The sequence below is a fragment of the Drepanopeziza brunnea genome (genome assembly GCF_022702325.1).
Source record: "Drepanopeziza brunnea f. sp. 'multigermtubi' strain 214-2 chromosome Unknown ctg3, whole genome shotgun sequence".
In the NCBI taxonomy this organism is placed as follows: domain Eukaryota; kingdom Fungi; phylum Ascomycota; class Leotiomycetes; order Helotiales; family Drepanopezizaceae; genus Drepanopeziza; species Drepanopeziza brunnea.
In genome coordinates, this window is record NW_027094066.1 from 3,444,763 (window position 1) to 3,464,721 (window position 19,959).

Sequence of the window (19,959 nt, forward strand, 5' to 3'; positions counted from 1 at the left end):
TATTCTCCTTCTTTGATCTTGACAAGAGATTCCGTACATCAATGAAGATATACAATCGGAACTGACTGATTCGAACATTCTGGCACTATGGGTTTCGATAATCTCATGGCGAAGCTGGACCAAACCATTACCAGCGTCCTCGGAGACTGGGACATCTACTCCACGGCCATCTTCGCGATAGTCGTATCAGCCTTCGTCTACCAGGTCTTGACATCTCGCGATCCAGATGCGCATCCAATGCTACTTGCCAGGCAATCTCAAGCTTCTCCAGTTAGACAAGAAGGGGAGTCTTCCGTCTATCGATCTCACTCGGCCCCTCATGGAATTCCGTTGAATTCCGGGCTGAATATCAAAGATCCAGGAGACTCGAAATGGTCTCGAGGCCGAGACGGGGACTTGCGAGATATCTGGAGAAGGGCTGTTGCTGGTGGTCTGGATTGGGAAGGAAAAGAGACTGGGGAAATAGGACGTATTCTGACTATTCTCGGCAAAGAGAAGGTTATTGAGCACAATCTGGGTAGGTGTTGTCATTGGTGTTGTTTATGTTGTGTAAGATGAGCAAGAACTGATAGTTCCAGCTGACATTACGCGTCAAATTAACTTGATCGGTCAAAAGATCAAGCAAGATGGAGGGAAGAATGTTGCTATCTACCTCCCAAACTCCATCGAGTTCCTCGCAGCAGTGTTTGCATGTGCCTTCTACGATCTGAACGTCACTTTAGTACCATATAATACACCCATCGAAACGATTGTGTCCTTTCTGCATAAATCGAAGGCGGATACGATCGTCGCGGCAGTCGGATCATTCCCATTCGATGCGATAACTAAGAGTTATCCAGCTCTTCAACAAATCATATGGGTAGTCGACGAGGGGAATAGACACATGGACTGGAATGAAGTCCCAACAGGCACTGGAGGAAAAATCGATGTTTCAACTTGGTCTGAGATCATCTCGGAGCAAGAACCAAGTGCAGGAACAGAGCTCCCGGCTGTTGAGCAGAAGTCTGAACCGAAGAAAGTGTTGGCATTCTGGCCCTCCGGAGAGCTTGTCGAGTTCACCCACGCAAATATCATCGCCGGAATCGCTGGCCAACTGACTTCGGTGCCGGCCAACCAACGCATTACCCATGCCGACCTGTTCCTTCCAGCCGACTCTCTTTCCACGATGTATACGCTGGTCTTGACTCTGGCTGCTCTTTACTCCAATGCAACTGTTGCTCTCAACTCGGTAGCTGGAGAAAGCCCCGATCTGGCTCTGGCAACACAAGGCATCGCGCCAACAATGATGGTTGCGTCCGCCAGTACCCTGGCCAGGACTCACGCGGAAACAGCAGGAAAGCTGAATTCTTCGTTCTACGGGATCGTTCATTGGTTTCAAACCCGTTCTCTCGTCCAAGAAGGCGTCATGCCCCTTGCATCAATATTTTCACGCGCTTTTGATCATCTGCGTCCTGCCATTGGCAAGACCCCAGGAAAGCTCCGCTTGATCTATGTATCGGAGCAGGCTGGCGTGAAGCCTACTCCGTTGAGCTCTCAAGTGCTGTCAGATCTACGGATCTATACTGGGTCTCGTATCATCTACGCTCTCACGTCCGCCAAGGTAGCTGGAGCCGTCACTCAGACCGGCCTTTATGACTACAGGGTTGAGAACGATCCTGGGGTTCATTCGCATTTTGGAGCTCCGGTGACGAGTGTCGAGGTGTTTTTCAAGGATAACAAGGAGCACAAGACGACAGATACGACTTCTGCTGGAGATGTAAGACGTCTGGTCCTACTACCAGTGTGTGCTAACGGTGCAATAGATCTTTGCTCGTGGTCCAGCTGTTGCTGGAGGAGAAGCACGGTTGGGTATCAGTGGAAAGATCCGAGAGGACCATACGTTGGCGCTGCTGTAACGAATTTAATGTATGAAGAAAGCGGCTGCGCGCTGATGAACGGAATGAATGCTATGTTTATATGCCACGAGATAGCGGCCATCGCTTCTCTCAATTTGGTAGAACCGTATCTAATTTTTAGCCATGGCTGGTTGTTCGGGGTCTGTGGACTCGTGCGGATGTCGGGATCCTCCAGGTCGATCCAGGATCAGCCACGTGATCTCTTGGCAGAAATCAGATGAGCAACATGGGCAGGGAAGGACTGCAGTCCTTACTCCGTAGATCTCCCCTTCTCGATCAGCCTCATCGCCGACCATCCCCTGCCGCGCCCATTCTCGTCACGATTGTTGAATTCTACTTCTCGTTCTCCCTCTTGCTACCATGGGCATGGGCGTTGTTTGAATCTGTTCTTTGTTTTATTATATGATACGCGGCGTCGGGAAGTCGGGACGTTACCCCTGAATCGCGGTACACACGTGACTTCCATCTCAAAAGACCCCATGCATTTGTCGCTTCTTGCTGCCCTCATCTTCTCCATCTTGTCCATCTTATCGGTAAACGCTCTGGATGAAGTCTTCCCGCACGTCAATTCAGAGTCCTTCGACCATGGCGCCTACGGGCCCTACCCGAATCGGTCTTACATCACTGAGCCAAAACTCACATCCCCTCGCCTCAACATCCAACAGTGGGATTCCAGATGCCACGATGGTCTCTACATCATGACATGTCTTCGCGGTGACGATGTGGACATCAAGGGCCAGAGTCCGATGATCCATGACACGAATGGCAGTTTGGTCTGGATGAATTCTACGTATGGGGAGACGTTTGGACATGGGGTGCAGAGGTATAAAGGGCAGGACTATCTGACTTTTTGGCAAGGAGATGATAGTGTGCATGGACATGGTGAAGGTATATATTTTATGGTGAGGAATCCATCGGGCCCTGCTCCCCTCACGATATAGAACCAGGTGATGAGAGACTGACGCATGTCCAGCTCGACTCCAATTACCGAGAAGCCTACAGATTCTCCGCCGGTAACGGGAGGTTAGGCGATCTCCACGAATTCCGTATCACGGAAGACGGAACTGCCTTGGTTACCCAGTATCGCTACGAGAAAGGCCAATGGGGCGACGAAAGCCCCAAGCCGCAAGGCTACATCTGGGACTCGGTCTTCCAAGAAATAGATATCGAGTCCAACACTGTATTATTCGAATGGCACGCCTACGATCACTTTGACATCAACACATCAGACTTTCCCTCCGGCTCAACAGGCCGAACGCAGTTCAGCGGCTACGACTTCTTCCACATCAACAGCGTGGACAAGGATGCGCTGGGGAACTATCTTTTGAGCTCCAGATATTACCAATGCGTGATTTATGTTGATGGGAAGACAAACGAGACGCTGTGGCAGCTTGGTGGGAAAGCGAATTCGTTTACGGATCTTTCGGGTGGCCAGGCTACCAAGTTTGGGTGGCAGCATGATGCGAGGTGGACTTCGGATCACAGCGGTATCACGCTCTTTGACAATGGGGCTCGCTATGATTTGAAGCCTGACGTGGATGCCTCGCGAGGCGTGCACATTGCGCTGGATCTCAAAGCCATGACTGCTGCGGTGAAGCAGTCATATGTCAATCCCAGGAACATCATCAGTGCTTCGCAAGGCTCGATGCAAACTCTGCCTAGCGGGAACGTCTTACTCGGCTATGGATATAATGCAGCGTGGACGGAATTTGCAGTCGACGGGGAAGCGCTATGTGACGTCCACATCGGCAGCCAAGACTCCTTCAACACAGGCGCAGTACAGACGTACAAAGTCCTCAAGCACGCGTGGGTCGGCCTTCCTCTTACTAAGCCCAAAGCCGAGTTCGTCGATGGCTGGGTACACATGAGTTGGAACGGTGCGACGGAAGTCAAGAAATGGATTGTACAGGGCGGAAACAGTACGCTGTTGGACTCGAAGTGGGCTCTCGGGGAATTGGAATTCGACAAGGCTGGGTTCGAGACGAGTGTGCGGATTGATTGTGCGAGGTGGCGCTTCATACGCGTGAGGGGCGTCAACGAGGAAGGGAGCGTGTTGGGGGAGAGCGAGCCGGTGCCTGTTGATTGTCAGGTGAGCCTCTCTTCTCTCCTGTCACCTTGATCAAGTTTTCGTATGGAAGGAAGGGGCTGACTTGACGCAACACAGTACGAACATCCTGGGATGCGGAAATTCACATACGTCGAGGAGAGACCGTTATCCTCCACCTGGGCCGGGAAAGTGCTCGAGATATCGATGGTAAGCATCGGCGGAGGTGCCGTGTACTCGCTCTGGCAATGGCGGCTCCGCAGAGATACGTATGCCGCGATTCAAGATCTGCGGGCCTGGGCTTGATCTGTTCGGGTCTGGCTCGTACCGGGCCACCCGATCCTTGAGCGGCCGGGCGCAGCAACTGGCACGGTGTCTGAGTCTCTGAGATTCCTGCCTTGGGGATCCCAGTCGACTACGGAGTATAGAGGTTAGCGCCGGGTACCTGAGACTCTCTGGGGAGCGGGCTCCAGGGCTCCAAAGCCAAAAGCTGTCGAAGCAGCAGCAACAACCACTTTGGGCCTCGTGCAAGCAGGGCGGTGTCTGTGCATATGTTTATTTACCCCTACGTAGTACTTTTAATAACCACCCCCCGGCCCGCCCTCTACCTTCGCTTGGGCCTTCGAAGGCTTCCCTTTCGCATTGCCTTCTTTTTCGTTTCCGTCCTTCTTTGCTCTCTGTTCGTGCGGTAAATAGGTCGTCATAGGGTTGTCATACCGGAGACTGGAGACTGCACGGTGCCTGGCGGGTCTACCGTACTTGTGCATCACCGTTGACAGCTACCGTTCCCTCTTGGCTCGAGCAATATCTATCTATCTCTGGGTGTGCCGTTTGCACTTGTCGTGCCGGTAATCGAGACGTCGGTGCCAACCCCGCGGGGGTGCTTATCGCTCTGGTGGCTACTTAATCTATTAAGGTGCGATAAGACATGGCTGACCAAGTGAATGCCAACGGTACCGGTACCTATTCGATAGGGCAGGGCCGCATCAGCTTAGAAAAGAGCCGAAGGTAATTAATGGTAGTACCGTACCGTACGTTGGTCATGCAGAGCAGTCGGTAAAGCCGACCCGGCCAGCACTGGGGGGAAGGGGGGGGGAGGGTGTCGGGGCGGTAAGTAAATAGTAGTACTCCGTAAGGTTAATAAGTAGTAAGTAATCTTGATTTAGTAGTAGTACGGTAGTACGGTAGTAGTACGTCGGGCGGGTATCCCAAGCGCAAGGTCCAAGCATAGGTAGGTACAGTATGGTACGGCGACGTGCTCCATAGGTAAGGTACGTAGCAGAATAGGTACAAGGCGGCCCCTCAAAAGCACTTCACCGAATCTGCGTCGGGTTCACCTCTCGAGGAGTGTCGCAATACATATATACATATGTATACCTAGCCCTACGGCCTACGGGAGCGGGGCCTCGATCCGTCCACGGCACAAACATCGTTCGTGCTCTCTTCCCTCTTGCCCTCCGTCGAGCTAGGTAAGGTAGGTAGGTACCGGTAGGTAGGTTGTGTTGTTTGCAAAAGCGCTCTCGGCGCAAAGGCGCCAGCCACAACTTCCGGAGGTCCCCCTTTCCCGTGTAAATTAATCAATCGGTCGATCGGATTCAGCCCCCTTTTTCTTTTTATCTTATCTCTTACACTCCCTCCCCTCCCCCCTCGCCCTCGCCCTCTTATCGCGAATCTCTCTCGTCTTTCGCCGTCGGTGTGCCCGTTTGGTATCCCGTCGATGAGGAGGTACCGGGACCGGTACCTCGTCGGCGTGGTGGTGGTGGTGGTCGCGATAAGAGGGCGGTGGTCCGGGAGCGCCGGCGAGGGAGAATCTTTGAGAGGGGAGGGAGGGGAGAGGAGGAGAGGAGAGGAGAGGCCGCGATGGGGATGGTTTGGTTTTTTTTTCTTTGGCTTTCTCGACTCTAGAGTCTAGACTCTAGACGCTGTGCCGCAGGACAGAGAGAGAGAGACAGAGAGAGAGAGGGAGATGAAGGTTTCGTAACGGGTTCATCGTACAGTAAGCGGATCAGATGGAAAAAAAAAAAAAAAGAAAAAGAATTGCAGCTTTCCGCGGAGAATAAATAGGGTTGTGTGTGTGATGGGGTACCTACCTATTGGAAAGTGGAATTTGGCCCTGTACGGCCGGCACAAGGTCTGCTTCTTGAACCACATCATTCATTCATTCATTCATTCATTCACCTTTACGCCGTATCTGTACGAGCTTCGGCGCGGCTGCCCCGTGAGGTCCGGCTGGGTCTCTGCTCTGCTCCGTCGGGGTGGACTGATAGCGTAGGGTAACTTGTACGTACAGTAGTATCTCCTTAAACAGCACTTCGTATTTGTGGTGAGCCGGCTTTGGGATCTTGGCGGTCGGTTGTCGATCAACATACTTCGTACTACTACTTCCGTACATGTATGTGCATGTGTGTGCATGTACGGTACTGGGTCCTCCGACTTTATTTTCTGCTCTGCTGTATGGAGAAGCTGGCTTGGCCTTTATCAGTCAGTACAGTACAGTATAGTACTGACTGAGGTGATCTTCGATGCACTTTTGTCTGAGCGACTCAGAATCCATCACGTCAATGAGGGGAGTGCAGCGCAGTCAGCTCTTGCATTGAATGCTACATACCTTACAGTACCGGTATGGAGCTGATCCGAGATCAGCGAGGTGGTGGCGTGTTATTTCGACCAGGTCGCGCGCACCCCATTGCCAAGGACCCCGGTGGTGTTTAATTCGGGAGTATTTACGGAGTATTGGACAGTGCGTGGCCGCGGAATTGCCCGTTAGACCTGCCAAGGCCCAACCGTAATTAGGTACTAGGTACGTACAGTCAGTCGTACAGGACGAAGTAGCACCTGTAACTTGCGCGGGTCACCTCGCCAGAGTCGCGCAGTCCATTGCGAAGTAAAGTTTGATCTTTGAGTACTGACTGAACAGTGCGTCGCTACAGGCGCAGCCCAACGCAAGTTACTACTACTACGTACTACTACGTACCGTAGTAATACCGGTAGGTAGCCTCTTCTCAAGGACAGAGTACCGTCTGGAAGAATTCGTTACCTCCCAGATGCCAGTGTTTAGCGTACCGGTACTGACCTGGATGCAAAACCTCATCCTTTCGGCTTCCAATGAAACTTGTGCCTTGAATCAAGGAGAATGGATTGCACATTGCACTCAACCGCTCTCCCTCCCTCCTCCGTACGAGTAATCCGTACGAGTACTCCGTAAGTAGTAGTATGCAACGTGGTAGTACGGTACTGCGTACTACGTACAACGTACGTAAGGCCCGGAGCGGATCCACTTCTGCCGGCAAAAAGAAGAAAACAAGAAGATGACGATTTACCCCTTACCTATGCGTTGAGCTGTGCACCGAAAAGATCGATTGGAAAAAGCTTTCGGATGCGCGCGCTTCGACCTGCAAGCAGCAGCGAGTTGTCAGTGGGTGGTCTGAGCAACTAGATCGAATGACTTATGCAGCGCATGGACCATTGTGTTTCACAGAATCCTTCCAGAAGTACGAGACCCTCCAGAGTGCAGGTATTCCGGGATTGGCTTCGGAGGAAGTTCATGATAGTACCTACCGTACCTACGTAGTACGTAGGACTTGGAGTACTACCACCACTTACGACGAGGGACTCCGTACGGGACCAAAGTGGATAAAATCTAAAATGTTAAACGAGCGAAGCGAAGAAGACTTTGAGTCTTGGCATGGAGTGAGTTTGCAGATGCTATTCCAGGACTTCGACGGAGTGCTTCTAGTAGTACGTAGTACTTACGAAGTCCTTCCTTCTACTTACTCCTTACTACTCCGTATACGGAGAGCGGAGTCCCGTTGGTTCTAGGCCGAACGTACGGAGCATACTACTAGATCCTGTGCCGTCCGTTTGGTTGACCGGCCGTAAGCGCCAGCAGCGGATGTCGTACATGATTCAATTCGCTGCTGGTCGGAGGACTCTGCATGTCTCTCAAGTAAAGTATAAACTATCTTTGATCACGTACTACTACTTACGGAGTCACAGGTATTTTAAACTTCTCGTGCAGCTAGCGACAGTAGCATCTCTGCCCCTAGTCTAGGTGTATTATCAACAATCGTCTTAATAGTAAAGCCAAATTCACCTTCAGCCAGTTAGTCCGATGAAGAAGATCAACGCAGGGAGATGAATACTTATGCTGGCTGCACGAGTCTCTCGGAACGGTCATCGGTCCGTTGAAGGTTTACCGGAGAGCTCGTGGGGGTCCATACCTGAGGTACCTAAGTGCCGTAGCGAACTCCGCCGTACCGAGTAGGACAACAATGCGCGACTCACTCACTCCCCGCCCCTGCATTCCGAAGCACCCCCAGACTTTTCTTCTTGCACTTGCACTTGCACTTGCACTTGACCATCCGCCATACCTACCGATATTCTCCTCCACCGGCGTGATCCCAGGGCAGGGGTAAAGGGTGCATATGGCCCTTCATCTTCTTCTGAATGGTTGAATTAGACTCGACGCTAGAGAGGCGGTAGTCAGGGCAAGCGACTCTTACTCGGTATACTCCAGACTCCAGAAGTCAAGATATGGATCACCTGGGCCGGGGATGGCACGGCCGGAAGACATACTACTAGGTAGGTAGGTACTACTACTACCTACGTACTACGTACTACGTAGCTCCTACGGTACTCTCCTTCTACAACTAGTCTCCTTCGCTTCTTAACTACCTTGTGAATCCGCTTCTGATCTTGTGTTGTGTCTCTCACCGCACTGTGTACTCCTCGGGCCTTCCTTTTTAATTACTGCCACCTTCTCGCAAGATGGTAGACTTCGCGGCAGCTATCCCGACCTTGGTGGGGAGCTATCTCTCCGCCATTGCGGCCGCATCAGTAATCATTTGTTACTTCGTTCTCTCACCGTCACAGAAACATTTCCGACACACGCTCATTCTGAATCTTGCGAGTGCTGGTGAGTGGAAAGATAACCCCCCCCCCCAATTCAAAACTGCCGTTCTGATTCGGCTCACAAGATCTCATCAACGCGTTGAACAATAGCATCTCAGGCTCATATGTCATGGTACATAGACAGATTCCTGCTGGCAGGGCATGTACCATCAATGGTTGGGTGGGCCAACTGACGGTCCAGGTCGGTAGTCCCCGCCGCCCAGGTCAAGACGCGCTGGCTGATGCACAGGAGGCAACGGACTTCTCGATTCTTTTCATGACCATAGCTACAGTCGTCACGCTGAAGAAATGGAATTACGAGCCAAAGATAGGCCCGTTCGGCAAGCTGTTCTTGACGGTGGGTATCTGGCTCGTACCATCGGTGACCAGTACGTGCATCTACGCAGTCTCGGAAGCGTCTATTGTCTAACATGCCTTGAGGTTCGACGGGCTATTTTCTGGAGGGGTACAAGCCGGTCAAGGGCAACTGGTGCTGGCTGAGTGCCAGTCGGAACGACCTCCGCTACTCCCTTGGCCACGGCTGGCGGATTAGCATCATCCTCACAGTCATTGCGCTCTACGTCTATCTATTTACCTTCATCCACCGCCACTTCACCGCCCTCCGCTCCATCTCGACTCCTGACAAGGGCGCGTCAGGTGGTGTGGGCGACCGGAGCAAGCGTCAGGTCTCGGGAGCGGAGTCGGACAAGATACACATCCACAGTGAATTCGTCGTCTACGAAGAATTCGATGGTCCCCAGGTCTCCGTCACCGAGCTAGATCTCTTGGAATCCCCGGGGCTATCATCACAAACAACATTAGGCCAAGTCATAGACTCGAAGGAGGAGCTGGTGTCACCAATACGCGTCCGTGCATTCGAAGAACAGAAAGGCCCGACAGCAGGCATAACTGAGCTGCCTCTCAGCCCATTTCAGGCCATCCAAAACAACTTTCATCAGCAAAACGCTGACCACACTATATTCACCAATGTCACTCACTTGAACCCCCACGAAATGGTTCCCTGCCTCAAGTCCCGCGATCCGCTCGCCATCGTTCGCCGCCCACCACCGGTCAACATGATTACCATCCAGAGTACGCATGCGGCCAAAGCTGCACTGTGGACACGCGAGAAGCAGATATATAAACTATTGCTGTTTAACGCGTACCCGATTGCGTACGTGCTGCTCTGGCTCCCGGGATTGGCAAATCGCTTGGCGGAGATGCTTGGAGAGAGAAGTCGCGAGTTGGTGATTCTTCAAGGCTCCACGCAGTATGTTGGGTGTAAGTTTCTGGGAGACCAGGTTCCCCCCCCCCCCCCCCCACCCCCCTTGCCGGATAGTCTCGAGGTTTTCGATGCTCAGAAATGGCTATATCTTTCCCGACGCACATTCGAGTAGCTTAGGCTGACTTCCTTGTGATCTAGTGGCTAATTCTTGTGAGCACTTTCTGTTTTTGCTTTCTTCCTCGTCCCACTGATCAACATAACTTGAGCGGAGACAAGGCTCGCTACTTTACTGACCATTTTACTGACTACTCAAAAAGTGGTATACTGGTACAACGAGCACATATGGACTCTCTCCAAAAACTGGTGGAAGAAGAGGAGAAGTCCAGAAGTGAAGGCTCCATTCGAATCCTGGGCTTCCGAAGACGCCGTGCCGCAGCGCTGGGCGTCAATATCGTCGATAACCCCCCTCGCGGAGCGACATCTAGGGCCCTCTTTTCCCAAACCAGCTGCTCTTCCACGACAAACGTCGATGGATTTCAGATGAAAATATTATGTTTCAATAATGATCAGTGATCATCTAACGTTACACCCGAGCGAGATTTTTTATTTTATTTACTTTTCATTCGGCAGCCCCTGACTCTATGCGACGCATCCCTGCAACTCCTTGCAAATCAATCTCCCCATCTCCTGAGATTATGTTATGACGACAAATACCAACTACCATCATTCCTGAATGCGTTTTGCATGATCCGCATCCCGACCTTCAAGCAGTGTCTCTGGGCCGGGCATATCTCCATATATTGGAAGGGGGACAATGTGGCGGAGAGGATGGAATTCAATTTTCGCCGTCGCCCTCATATACCCCTGACTCCGTTCTACACGTGTTTTTGCTATGTTCTCCGATGATACCTACCTATCGATTTTTGGGGGGAAGCTCGAATAGAGATGAGTATTATCGTGCATTTAAAATCCGCTGGCTCAGTGCTCACCATGGTGGAGATGCGACCAACTCCCGTGAGTTTCCCCCCCTCGAAACCCTCCCTCCCTCTCTTCTCGAGTCTGACCTTCAACCTAGCCCAGCACTCCATGCTCGCCATCCCCCGAGGCCACCTGGGCGTCTCTACCTCCACCCACACCACCAGACTCGCCGACCATTCCCGTTCCCAAATTCACGTCTGGACAACCGTCCGCTCTACTTCCGTCACAACTGCCCGGCGTTTCCCGCCGCAAACAACGGAGCAATACCTGCCCACGATTTACCTTGTTTCCTACGGTCCCTTCGCCGGATCGGGGTCGCCTCGGTGCTGATGCGGAACCGACGGAGGGGGAAGAGGAGGCCGCCTTGTCGCTATGGCCGTCGCCGCCTTCTCCCCCTCCAGGGCCCCCTCCGGAGCTCCCTCCAGGGCAAGAGCTCTCCATCAAAGAACACTCCATCCGAATCCGGGAGCGGATGATGATGATCTACGCTTCAGATAACGAGAGCGAGAGCGAAGTCCCAGAGCCAGCGGCGGTCGACGACAGGAGGATGGCGAACTGGTGGTTCTTCTTCTGTTTTCGCTAGGGCTGTTTGTTGAATCATTTATTTATTGATTGGCTGGATTTCCGAAAGGATGGCTTGAGACGAGACGATGACGAGACTGCGGCCCGCGGTTTGTGGGCTTCTGGGGTCGCTTTCGGATCCTGAAATGATGGATGAACGTGACAAGGAATGGCTGGCTGGGCTGTGTCTTGTACTCCCAGGGACCAGGGTGTGTGTGTGAGAGAGAGAGAGGCATGAATGAAAGAGTCCATGACAGATACGAGAAAAAAAAAATAACAGAATATATATCGGTCTAGATCTAGGAACAGGAATTAGATATCCCCCCCCTTTCTTTGCGAGTACAAAATCGAGATTCTTCAAGCGAGCAAGCGAGACGAGATTCAATTACGGGTCCCCCCCCATTTTTCTTTCCCCCCGCCTTTCCCCCCCCGAAAAGACGTAATCAATGTACTACGTACCGGTAGGTATGAATAAGGGGCACGGTGTGGAAAGTAGATCTGGTCCTGGGGTGCAACATGATTAATATTTTTTTTTTTTTTTTTTTCCCCAATTTTTCGTTTTTCCTTTATTTTTATTTTATTCTATTTTTTTTTTTTTAAAAAAAAAAATTTCCTTGTTTTTATTCTTGGTTTTGTTTTTGTTCTTGACGAGCAAGCAGAGCGAGCAGAGGAAGCAGAGCGAGGGGGTATCGAGGAAGAGCGGATTTATTCCCGTTGCGAAGAGCGAAGAAGGGAAGAATTGGAAAGAAGGCCGGTTTTCTGTGTGTGCGAGGTGGCTTAGGCTGGGGGCGGTGGGAGGAAGAGGGAGGGGGGAGGGGGGAGAGTGTGTGTGTATAGGTATATATCACTGGTATAGGGACAGGAGGGGAGCGTCGGACCTGTGTACGGTAGTGGGAAGTGGGAAGTGGGATCGATTACCGGTAGTGCTACGGTGTCTACTAGAGTGTCTACTAGAGTGTCTACTAGAGTGTCTACCGGTATTTATGAAGGACTACCGGTACCGGTATCACAGGTTACCGGTACTCGGCCGTAGCGAGGGCTAGGTATACCTAAGGTACCGAGTCGAGGCGAGAAGACGGGGGGCTCGCTAAGGTGACGAAGGATAACATAAATAGATAGAAGAAGGGATGTTCTTGTTGTTGGGTAGCGAAGCGATTGCCTCGTGAGTGAGTAAGTAAGTATGCGGTTGAAGGGTTTCTGCTTCTGAAGATGATGCGGTCTTTTTTTTTTTTTTTTTAAAGCGAAGCAGAGCAGTTCGTTCGATTTCTTCGGGTAGTACATCCATTTCAAGTTTCAGTGCGCAAGGAGGGCCTGGCTGATGACAGGTGGTAGGTATTCTCTGGGTCGTGACAGGATATCCAGAGAGTACAGAGATCTCTAAATTTTAAATAATCCAGCGATACGTCGTCGCTGTTGCGATTTGATAGCTTTGATGGGAACGATGTGTCAACCCCAGCCCTCTACGACCTCCCTTCCGACAGCTACCAACGAATATGGCCGCACAAAATGGTAAACCCTGCTTGCCCTCGCACGCGGTCTCAGTCGTATTCTGATTCCAAACTTCACGGGTGCGCCTGCAGGAGACGTACGATGTAACCTGCGAATTTCCCGCCACGGAGTTTACGAAGACCTCATGACTGCCTCTACACCTGCAGAGGGTGACGGGACCATCTTCGAATGGTTCAGGCCATTGTACGTAGTCCAGTCCAGTCTGTCTAGCCCTCTGCCTCGGATTTGGGGACATGTACATCTATCTTGGCCGAGCGCCCTCATCCAGGTGTTGCTCTCATCTGACCCTAGCTAATCTTTCGCAGCAACCATGAACGCATCACCAACGAAGCATGCTCCTTGGAACTTATCTCTCGCGAGACGACGATTCCCGTGCCGCGGCTCGTCGACTATGGGGTTCACGAGGACGGACGCGAATTCTTGTTCACCGAGCGCGTAAAAGCCGTCCTTCTCAGTGGGTATGGAGGGTGTTCGAGGAGAGGAGATTGACTGAATACCGACGATGCAACTTACCTTCCGCAGCTCCAAAAGATGACAGCTCGAGAACGCGGTATCAAAGACATTGTCATGTACCCTCGTTGGCTGAGTCCTAGCGTCGAGGCCCCGTGGAAGGGCAAGAAAACCTGGCCAGGGACTCCGCTACAGGACGACGAGATATGCTTTCCAAAACGGTGACTTCGCACCTCATATTATCATGATCGATAAAGGCACCCTCGAGGTTGTAGCCTTGGTTGATTGGGAATTTGCGGGTTACTTTCCAGCAGGGCGGGAGGGATACCAGGCATGGATCGCAACACTGAAACCATCAAAAGACTCTGTAGCTGACACGAAAGCGACGGCGCGGAAGAAGAGGAGATTGTGCAGGTTATCACGACCTTTTACCCCGAAGAGTACTTTGAATGTTACGATAAGTAGCATGATAAGAGAGAATTGCGTATTTTGGTGGATGATGGGCAATTACCGGACCCTGATCTGCTAAGGGTGAGCGGTTGATGATTGCTCGATAGAGAGAGGTCTGGCTTTGAGATTACAAAGTGTTGTCGGGATCGACCAGCTCGCCTGTCAAAATCGACGCCTTAAAGGTTACGTTGAAGCCTATTCGAAAGTCTCACTGACATTTCAACTCGAAAAGATTTTGAAATACCGGAGATTTTACCGGAGATGTTAAAGGTCAGTACTAAATTAGCTAATTGAATCAGAATCCCAGAAGTAATTGTCAAGTTGTGTCGGCGCTAGTGTGCGGACCTCTTTCTATATTGGTCCGTTCGCGTTCGTCTGATACATTCGCTATAGACGCACGAGCGCGCACAAGGCGCATTGTTTGTGCACAGGTGAGTCTCCCGGGCGGAAACAGCCCGTGTGAACTGCTATGCGCTTGGTATTGATCGTTCAGGTATTACCCGTGTAAGGTCAATTGTCGATGGACATACCTGCATACCGAGGTTCTCCAGAGATCCAATAACTAGCTTTGGAAAGAATAGGCTGGTCAGATACAGTAACACAAGTACTGTTGTTCGTAAAGATGGTGACTCTCGGGTACCCTCATCGCCATGATCGCTTGTTTCAACATCAAATTTGTTTCGACACAGTTTGGACCTCCTCCTTAGCTTCAATCCGCGTCCATTCTTTGCGAGCATCGCGATTCGATGATCAGGTTAATACATCCATGGTTTCTGTTCTCTCCCTCTCTCTCTCCCTTCCCAAAAAAAACCCGTTTTTCTGACAATGCTAGCAAGAGGTAGCCATAGCATTGCGCCTCTCATAGGTGGTGCACCATTTCTTTTCATCTTTTTCCTTGTGTGGTGGCTTCACCATGAACCTACGAACTGGAGAGTCATTAGGGAGAGCGTAACCGTCTTGCCGTCTGTATCCTCGGGGAAGCCGCCTTCGTCAGGTCAGGTATCACAACAACAACAACAACAACAACAACAACAACAACAACAACATCAACAACAGAGCGACCAGATCCCATTACCTGGCCAGACATCTCCCATCAGCCCAGAACTCCGCCCGCACAAGGTACTGTCCTCGCTGTCCACGGCAAACAAGCAGTACTTTCCCATAATCTTTGGTGATAAGGAAGGTATAAATCCAAGCATCCTTCCGCACCCGCAATTCGCCGATACGTATATCATCATCGCGCAGCAGCAACGGAGCACAGTCAACAACACAGTCTGGTTCGCTCAGCTTGTATGTAACGCAAAATTCACCAACGATGCACTTGCATGCATCGAGTCACCGGTCATTCTGCCGATCGCCGCGACTCCGGCCGGAAACTGCAAGGGGGAGCTGGTGTACTTCAACTTCAGTGTCGGACCCCACGATGCCCGAGCATTTTACGGACCCGACGGCGCATACGTGATCTACGGGTCCAACTCCCTCTACACCTGCTTCGGGCAGTGGATGCAGGACCTGCGCATGCTGACGGACTGGGGGAACGAGTTTGTGCGACAGGAGTTCCGGATGGGCACCGAGCTCCGCAGACACAAGCCGTGGGGCCGAGTCGAGAAGAACTGGTTCGTGTTCTGGGACAAGGACGACAAGCTCTACGTCCACTGGGACATTCAGCCGAGACGGGCATTTGCGAAGCTGAACTCGGACGGCTCGGTTGGTCGGGATCTGGCCAAGTACGCAAAGACGGACAAGCTATGCATGGACAAGTACATGCCTCCGACAGGCAAGGTGATGGAGGACCTTCACCAAGCGACGAATTCCCTCTCCATCACCACCTGCAACCGCCAGGACGCCAACTGCGTCGCGAACGACGCCAACACGTTCATCATCACCATCTTCCACTTCAAGAGCTTCCACATGTTCCACGGTGTCTACGAGCCGTACGTCATGATGATGCAGCGCCATGCCCCATTCGCGCTCCACGCCATCGGAGCGAAGCCTCTGTGGATCAGCGGACGCGGCGAGGCAGGACAAGGGAAACTTCCCGCTCAAGGCTGGGACGAGGCCGCCTTTGGGCCGTGGAACCAGACGGAGATGGTCTTCGTCACCTCCATCAGCTGGAAGGCCCACGGGTCCAAGTACCACGGGTACGCCGACGACACGTTGTTCCTGGGCTTTGGCGTCGAGGACGAGACGACGGGCGGGATCGATATTCGGGCAAGCGATCTGCTGGCGGATCTCAACGTCTGCGAGAAGCCGCCACAGATGAGGGGCATAGGGGGATTATAGTGACGACTGGTTGAGCGGCAATAGAGATAATGTTTCTCAAGGGGATTGAGATTGATTAATGTGTTTTCGGGATGTTCATATTACTTTTTTCTTTATCAATAAAACTCTACCTACTGAATAACCTACCTGCCGTGATAGTATGCCAGCTGCATTCTTAATCATGGCCATTGCTCGTTTGCTTCTGAAGTGATTTAGACGATAATACAAGCCAGAAGGGTGTCTATCGGTTCCAGGGTATCAACTTTACGGTCAGATTCCCCCGCGGACCGACTGGACAGAGGCATTAACGTGTCTTCAAGTCCACGACCCCCAAGAACTCCACAGAGGATTGAGGTGTTCTTACCAGCAACCGCAATGGTTCAGATCAGGGCAAGAGACATCTGGGTGTGGACCGGACCAGACTAGGGAGAGAGAGATGTCGATGTCCATCTGCACTTGAAGGGTTTTGAAATTTCACTACCACTCAGATCTGTCGGTCGGTCGGCCGAGGGCCGGTGCATCAAGTCATGAAGCCATAGATAGAATTGTCAATAGCATCGACCGAGATTTGTTTATTCCAGACGGCCGGCACCTTGCACGCACTTGGTAATGCCAGTCAGTACCTACCCTCAAATCAAGCGAAAAACAGAACACGGAGTCAGACTTGGCTTATTACATTGCCATTCTCACACTCCTTCAATATACCTACACAAGCCTATTTCTACTAGACATAATGTGAGCAGCAGCGTAGTCGAGCACTACAGCGCTCCTGGTGTGTGTTTGTAGGTCCGCTCCTCCTTTTAATCAACATACACATGCACACTCAACTTTCAGATTACCGATACGAGCTAATCGTCGGCTTGCTTAGATGGGCCTCTTTACATCCTTTCAGTCTTAAACGATGTAAGGAGGCCTTAAGCGAGCCGACGATTAATTATACTTTGCCGTTATCAACACAAGCTCGCTTAGCTTGCGCCCGCCCCTATATTACGCATCCTGCTGCCAACACCACACCACCATGGACGCAGCTGAAATTCAAAGTCGGCACAGGCACAGCCCGTGGTCTTCCCAGCAGCAAAACAACGGCCCACTGACAACTCGCATCGTCCCTCCTCCATATCTCCGAACATCGCAACACTGCCGCGCTCTTTCCTGCTCCTTCTGATCACTCTACCCCCGCAACCATCGCCACTTCACAATTGAAAATTTGGGCCAGAGACATCTTGGCACTGGTATGAGTTACTTGCCCAGCCAGTTGGCGTGCTATGATCAATCAAGCCCGCGAACGGGAGGAACGAGAGATGTGAGCGTATTTCATGGTAAGGTGAAGTCGAGAAATAGAATGGAAAATGATGGGAGGGGGCTGGGGGGTAATGGATATTAGATAGGGAGTTTTCATGAGGCTTTTGACTGGGCGGATAGTCTCAGATCAGAGTTGGCATGGATCAATCCGGACGTATGTGGTGATATTGCGGGAACGGCAGGTCATCATATAGTTTTGGATATCAGCATTCTTGCAGAAGGTACCAGGAGCTGCTAAGCGAGTAAACATAGTATGAGATATTCACCGTGTCAAGTAGCAGTTTGCTTAGAAGCAACTGCTACCGACCGCTATAAGTCAACTAAGGTTGGATGGGACATCCCGCATGTATGTGCAGTTGAGTTGTGGTGCTGGTACACTCTTGCGGGCCTCGGAGACTTTATGCTAAATGCACGATAAACAATGTACTCTGAGCGAACGGCCAGAACAGTCACAGTCAGCGCTCCGTAAGGACACGATGAACTTGAGACTTTTGCTACTTACCTTGGCTCGTGGTTTCTCGAGGTCACTTACAACTAACTCACTTTCAAAACTTGACATTCCTATGCGTCGACGTCTCTAGCTGTAGATATCTTCATGTCGCAATCGTAAAGCACGTCTGTACGGATGACATACTTCGCGGTTGGCTTCTCGTCTTTTCGTACGCCGGTGCCTTCATGTAGTAAGCTGCCATCTGTCTCGCCGTGCGGGAACAGTGCTATGCTTCCCTGTATCGGCTTTACAGGGTACGCGTTCATACTTCCTTCTCTCGCGCTCGGTAAAAAAAAGGTCGTTTCTCCGGCATCAAAGTCATCGCTCAGGTAGATGAGAAATGTGAAAAGCGAGGATTGCTTTCCTCCAACAGGGGAGCAATCGTAGATGTATTTATCGGTCTCTGGGTCGATTCCTGATGGGGGCCAGGCACCATCTGACCGAAGTTAGTACGTAGAATGGGTAGCAGAACTAGAACTAAAACCGACCAATATGGGCTCTGTACTCGGCACCAGGAACGTATCTGTAAACCCTGAATCGACGATTCAAGCCCCGAGCTTTCTTTCCACCTACTGATTCCGGTAGAAATTCTGCTACTCTTCCCCAAAGCTTGTCATGGAAAGCGTTGTCGACAATCCAGTAGAAGTTGTGTGCCAGAACACTGCTCTCCTCCCCCTCTGCGCGAATTGGAGCATCAGGCGTAAATCCGATTGATTCGCCAGTAGCAATAATCTGCTCGCACTCGCCAGGCGATAGAACGTCTTTTAAGAGGTGTAAATTCGGGACGATTGGATGTTTGTGATGTGACGGCTTCGGAAATTCAGGGGACAGACGTATAGCATCATCTCTCGACGCACGTAGGATCGCAGGGTGGTGGTTCGCAGGTCTCCGCTCAATTCCAGGAGTCGTCTCGATAATCCGGAACTGCGATTTGTGGCCGGCAGGTAAGCATTCGAAGATGCTTCGATCCAGAACCGAATCATAGACCTGTCTGTTCTTCCTGCCATCCCTTAAATCCCAGGCCTCTCTTGGTACAATGGGCCCAGAAACAGCCTGTCCCTCGGAAGTGAAGTCCGTCGGTCCAGTAAGTCTGAGTATGGCGTCCAGAACTATCAGTAGCTCTACCTCCTTGGTTGATCTCTCCTCACCAGCCAACTGCTCCGCCAGCCCACTCACAACATCCAGATCCCTCACCCACCGACACAGCGCACCTAATTTCGGCCTCTGCCCTCTGATCCTCATCTCCGCCAGCATGATCCGCGCCTCAGTGTATCCACCATCCGCAAGCGCGCCACTGATCCGCGCAGTGAGGTTCGTGTCAAGGGCGGCATTGAAACCCGTCGTGCACGCCTGGCGAAAATCGTAGACGGCTGTTCGTAAGTCTTTGCATGCTTTCGATTTGATGACGCTGGGATTTTCGGCCAGGGTTGTGAGGGTGTCAATTGCGAGATCGAGGTCCTCTTCGGTGAGGCCAATGCTCTGGATGGTTTTGGGTTCTTGGGATCCTTGTTCTGGTGGAGGGGTGATGGTTGTGGTTTTTGTTTTCTTGGATGATGGGACATCAGCTGAGTGCGGTGGCTGCTTTCTCTTGTTCTTGGATCTGGCCATTACCGAGTATAGGTGGAGGTGGAAGTGGAAGTGGAAGTGGAAGTGGAAGTGGGAGTGGAAGTGGATGTGTCTCTATGGAGGGGGTACTTGGAATTTTGAAGTGCAGGCGGTGAGGTTCTGCCACCCCAGGTCTTGGCAGATCTTCACGTCACATTACGCCGCGTCTCTCCAGTACAGTAAAAGTACAGCAGAAGTACTTGGACAGATTCACTATGTGCAATCAGGAATTAAGAACCAGCTCAAGTGTACATTTGTTCGCTTATCGCCGACATCAACCATTCTTGAAAACCCATGG

The 19,959-nt window shown here is 51.6% G+C and overlaps 7 protein-coding genes across 7 annotated transcripts; 6 read left to right on the top strand and 1 right to left on the bottom strand.

The window, feature by feature from the left end:
- Positions 1–87: 87 nt before the first annotated feature.
- L3040_002866 (uncharacterized protein) lies at positions 88–1,895 on the top strand (the record flags this gene model as incomplete). The annotated part of the gene is made up of 3 exons (XM_007294744.1): positions 88–517; positions 579–1,756; positions 1,803–1,895. The coding sequence occupies 3 exons, from the start codon at positions 88–90 to the stop codon at positions 1,893–1,895; spliced, it is 1,701 nt and encodes a 566-aa protein (XP_007294806.1).
- Positions 1,896–2,374: 479 nt separating this feature from the next.
- L3040_002867 (uncharacterized protein) lies at positions 2,375–4,245 on the top strand (the record flags this gene model as incomplete). Its single annotated transcript, XM_007294743.1, has 3 exons — positions 2,375–2,797; positions 2,869–3,984; positions 4,060–4,245. The coding sequence occupies 3 exons, from the start codon at positions 2,375–2,377 to the stop codon at positions 4,243–4,245; spliced, it is 1,725 nt and encodes a 574-aa protein (XP_007294805.1).
- A 4,461-nt stretch (positions 4,246–8,706) lies between these two features.
- L3040_002868 (uncharacterized protein) lies at positions 8,707–10,598 on the top strand (the record flags this gene model as incomplete). Its single annotated transcript, XM_066155707.1, has 6 exons — positions 8,707–8,854; positions 8,916–9,031; positions 9,083–9,218; positions 9,271–10,110; positions 10,253–10,264; positions 10,372–10,598. The coding sequence occupies 6 exons, from the start codon at positions 8,707–8,709 to the stop codon at positions 10,596–10,598; spliced, it is 1,479 nt and encodes a 492-aa protein (XP_066012679.1).
- Positions 10,599–11,044: 446 nt separating this feature from the next.
- Positions 11,045–11,615, top strand: L3040_002869 (uncharacterized protein; the record flags this gene model as incomplete). Its single annotated transcript, XM_007294741.2, has 2 exons — positions 11,045–11,068; positions 11,130–11,615. 2 exons carry the CDS (start codon positions 11,045–11,047, stop codon positions 11,613–11,615), a joined length of 510 nt encoding a protein of 169 aa, XP_007294803.2.
- Positions 11,616–13,086: 1,471 nt separating this feature from the next.
- Positions 13,087–14,017, top strand: L3040_002870 (uncharacterized protein; the record flags this gene model as incomplete). The annotated part of the gene is made up of 5 exons (XM_066155709.1): positions 13,087–13,102; positions 13,174–13,285; positions 13,408–13,560; positions 13,696–13,773; positions 13,936–14,017. 5 exons carry the CDS (start codon positions 13,087–13,089, stop codon positions 14,015–14,017), a joined length of 441 nt encoding a protein of 146 aa, XP_066012680.1.
- A 731-nt stretch (positions 14,018–14,748) lies between these two features.
- Positions 14,749–16,285, top strand: L3040_002871 (uncharacterized protein; the record flags this gene model as incomplete). Its single annotated transcript, XM_066155710.1, has 3 exons — positions 14,749–14,756; positions 14,845–15,001; positions 15,059–16,285. The coding sequence occupies 3 exons, from the start codon at positions 14,749–14,751 to the stop codon at positions 16,283–16,285; spliced, it is 1,392 nt and encodes a 463-aa protein (XP_066012681.1).
- Positions 16,286–17,964: 1,679 nt separating this feature from the next.
- Positions 17,965–19,664, bottom strand: L3040_002872 (uncharacterized protein; the record flags this gene model as incomplete). The annotated part of the gene is made up of 4 exons (XM_007294738.2): positions 17,965–17,994; positions 18,069–18,127; positions 18,190–18,492; positions 18,545–19,664. 4 exons carry the CDS (start codon positions 19,662–19,664, stop codon positions 17,965–17,967), a joined length of 1,512 nt encoding a protein of 503 aa, XP_007294800.2.
- Between the last annotated feature and the right edge of the window lie 295 nt (positions 19,665–19,959).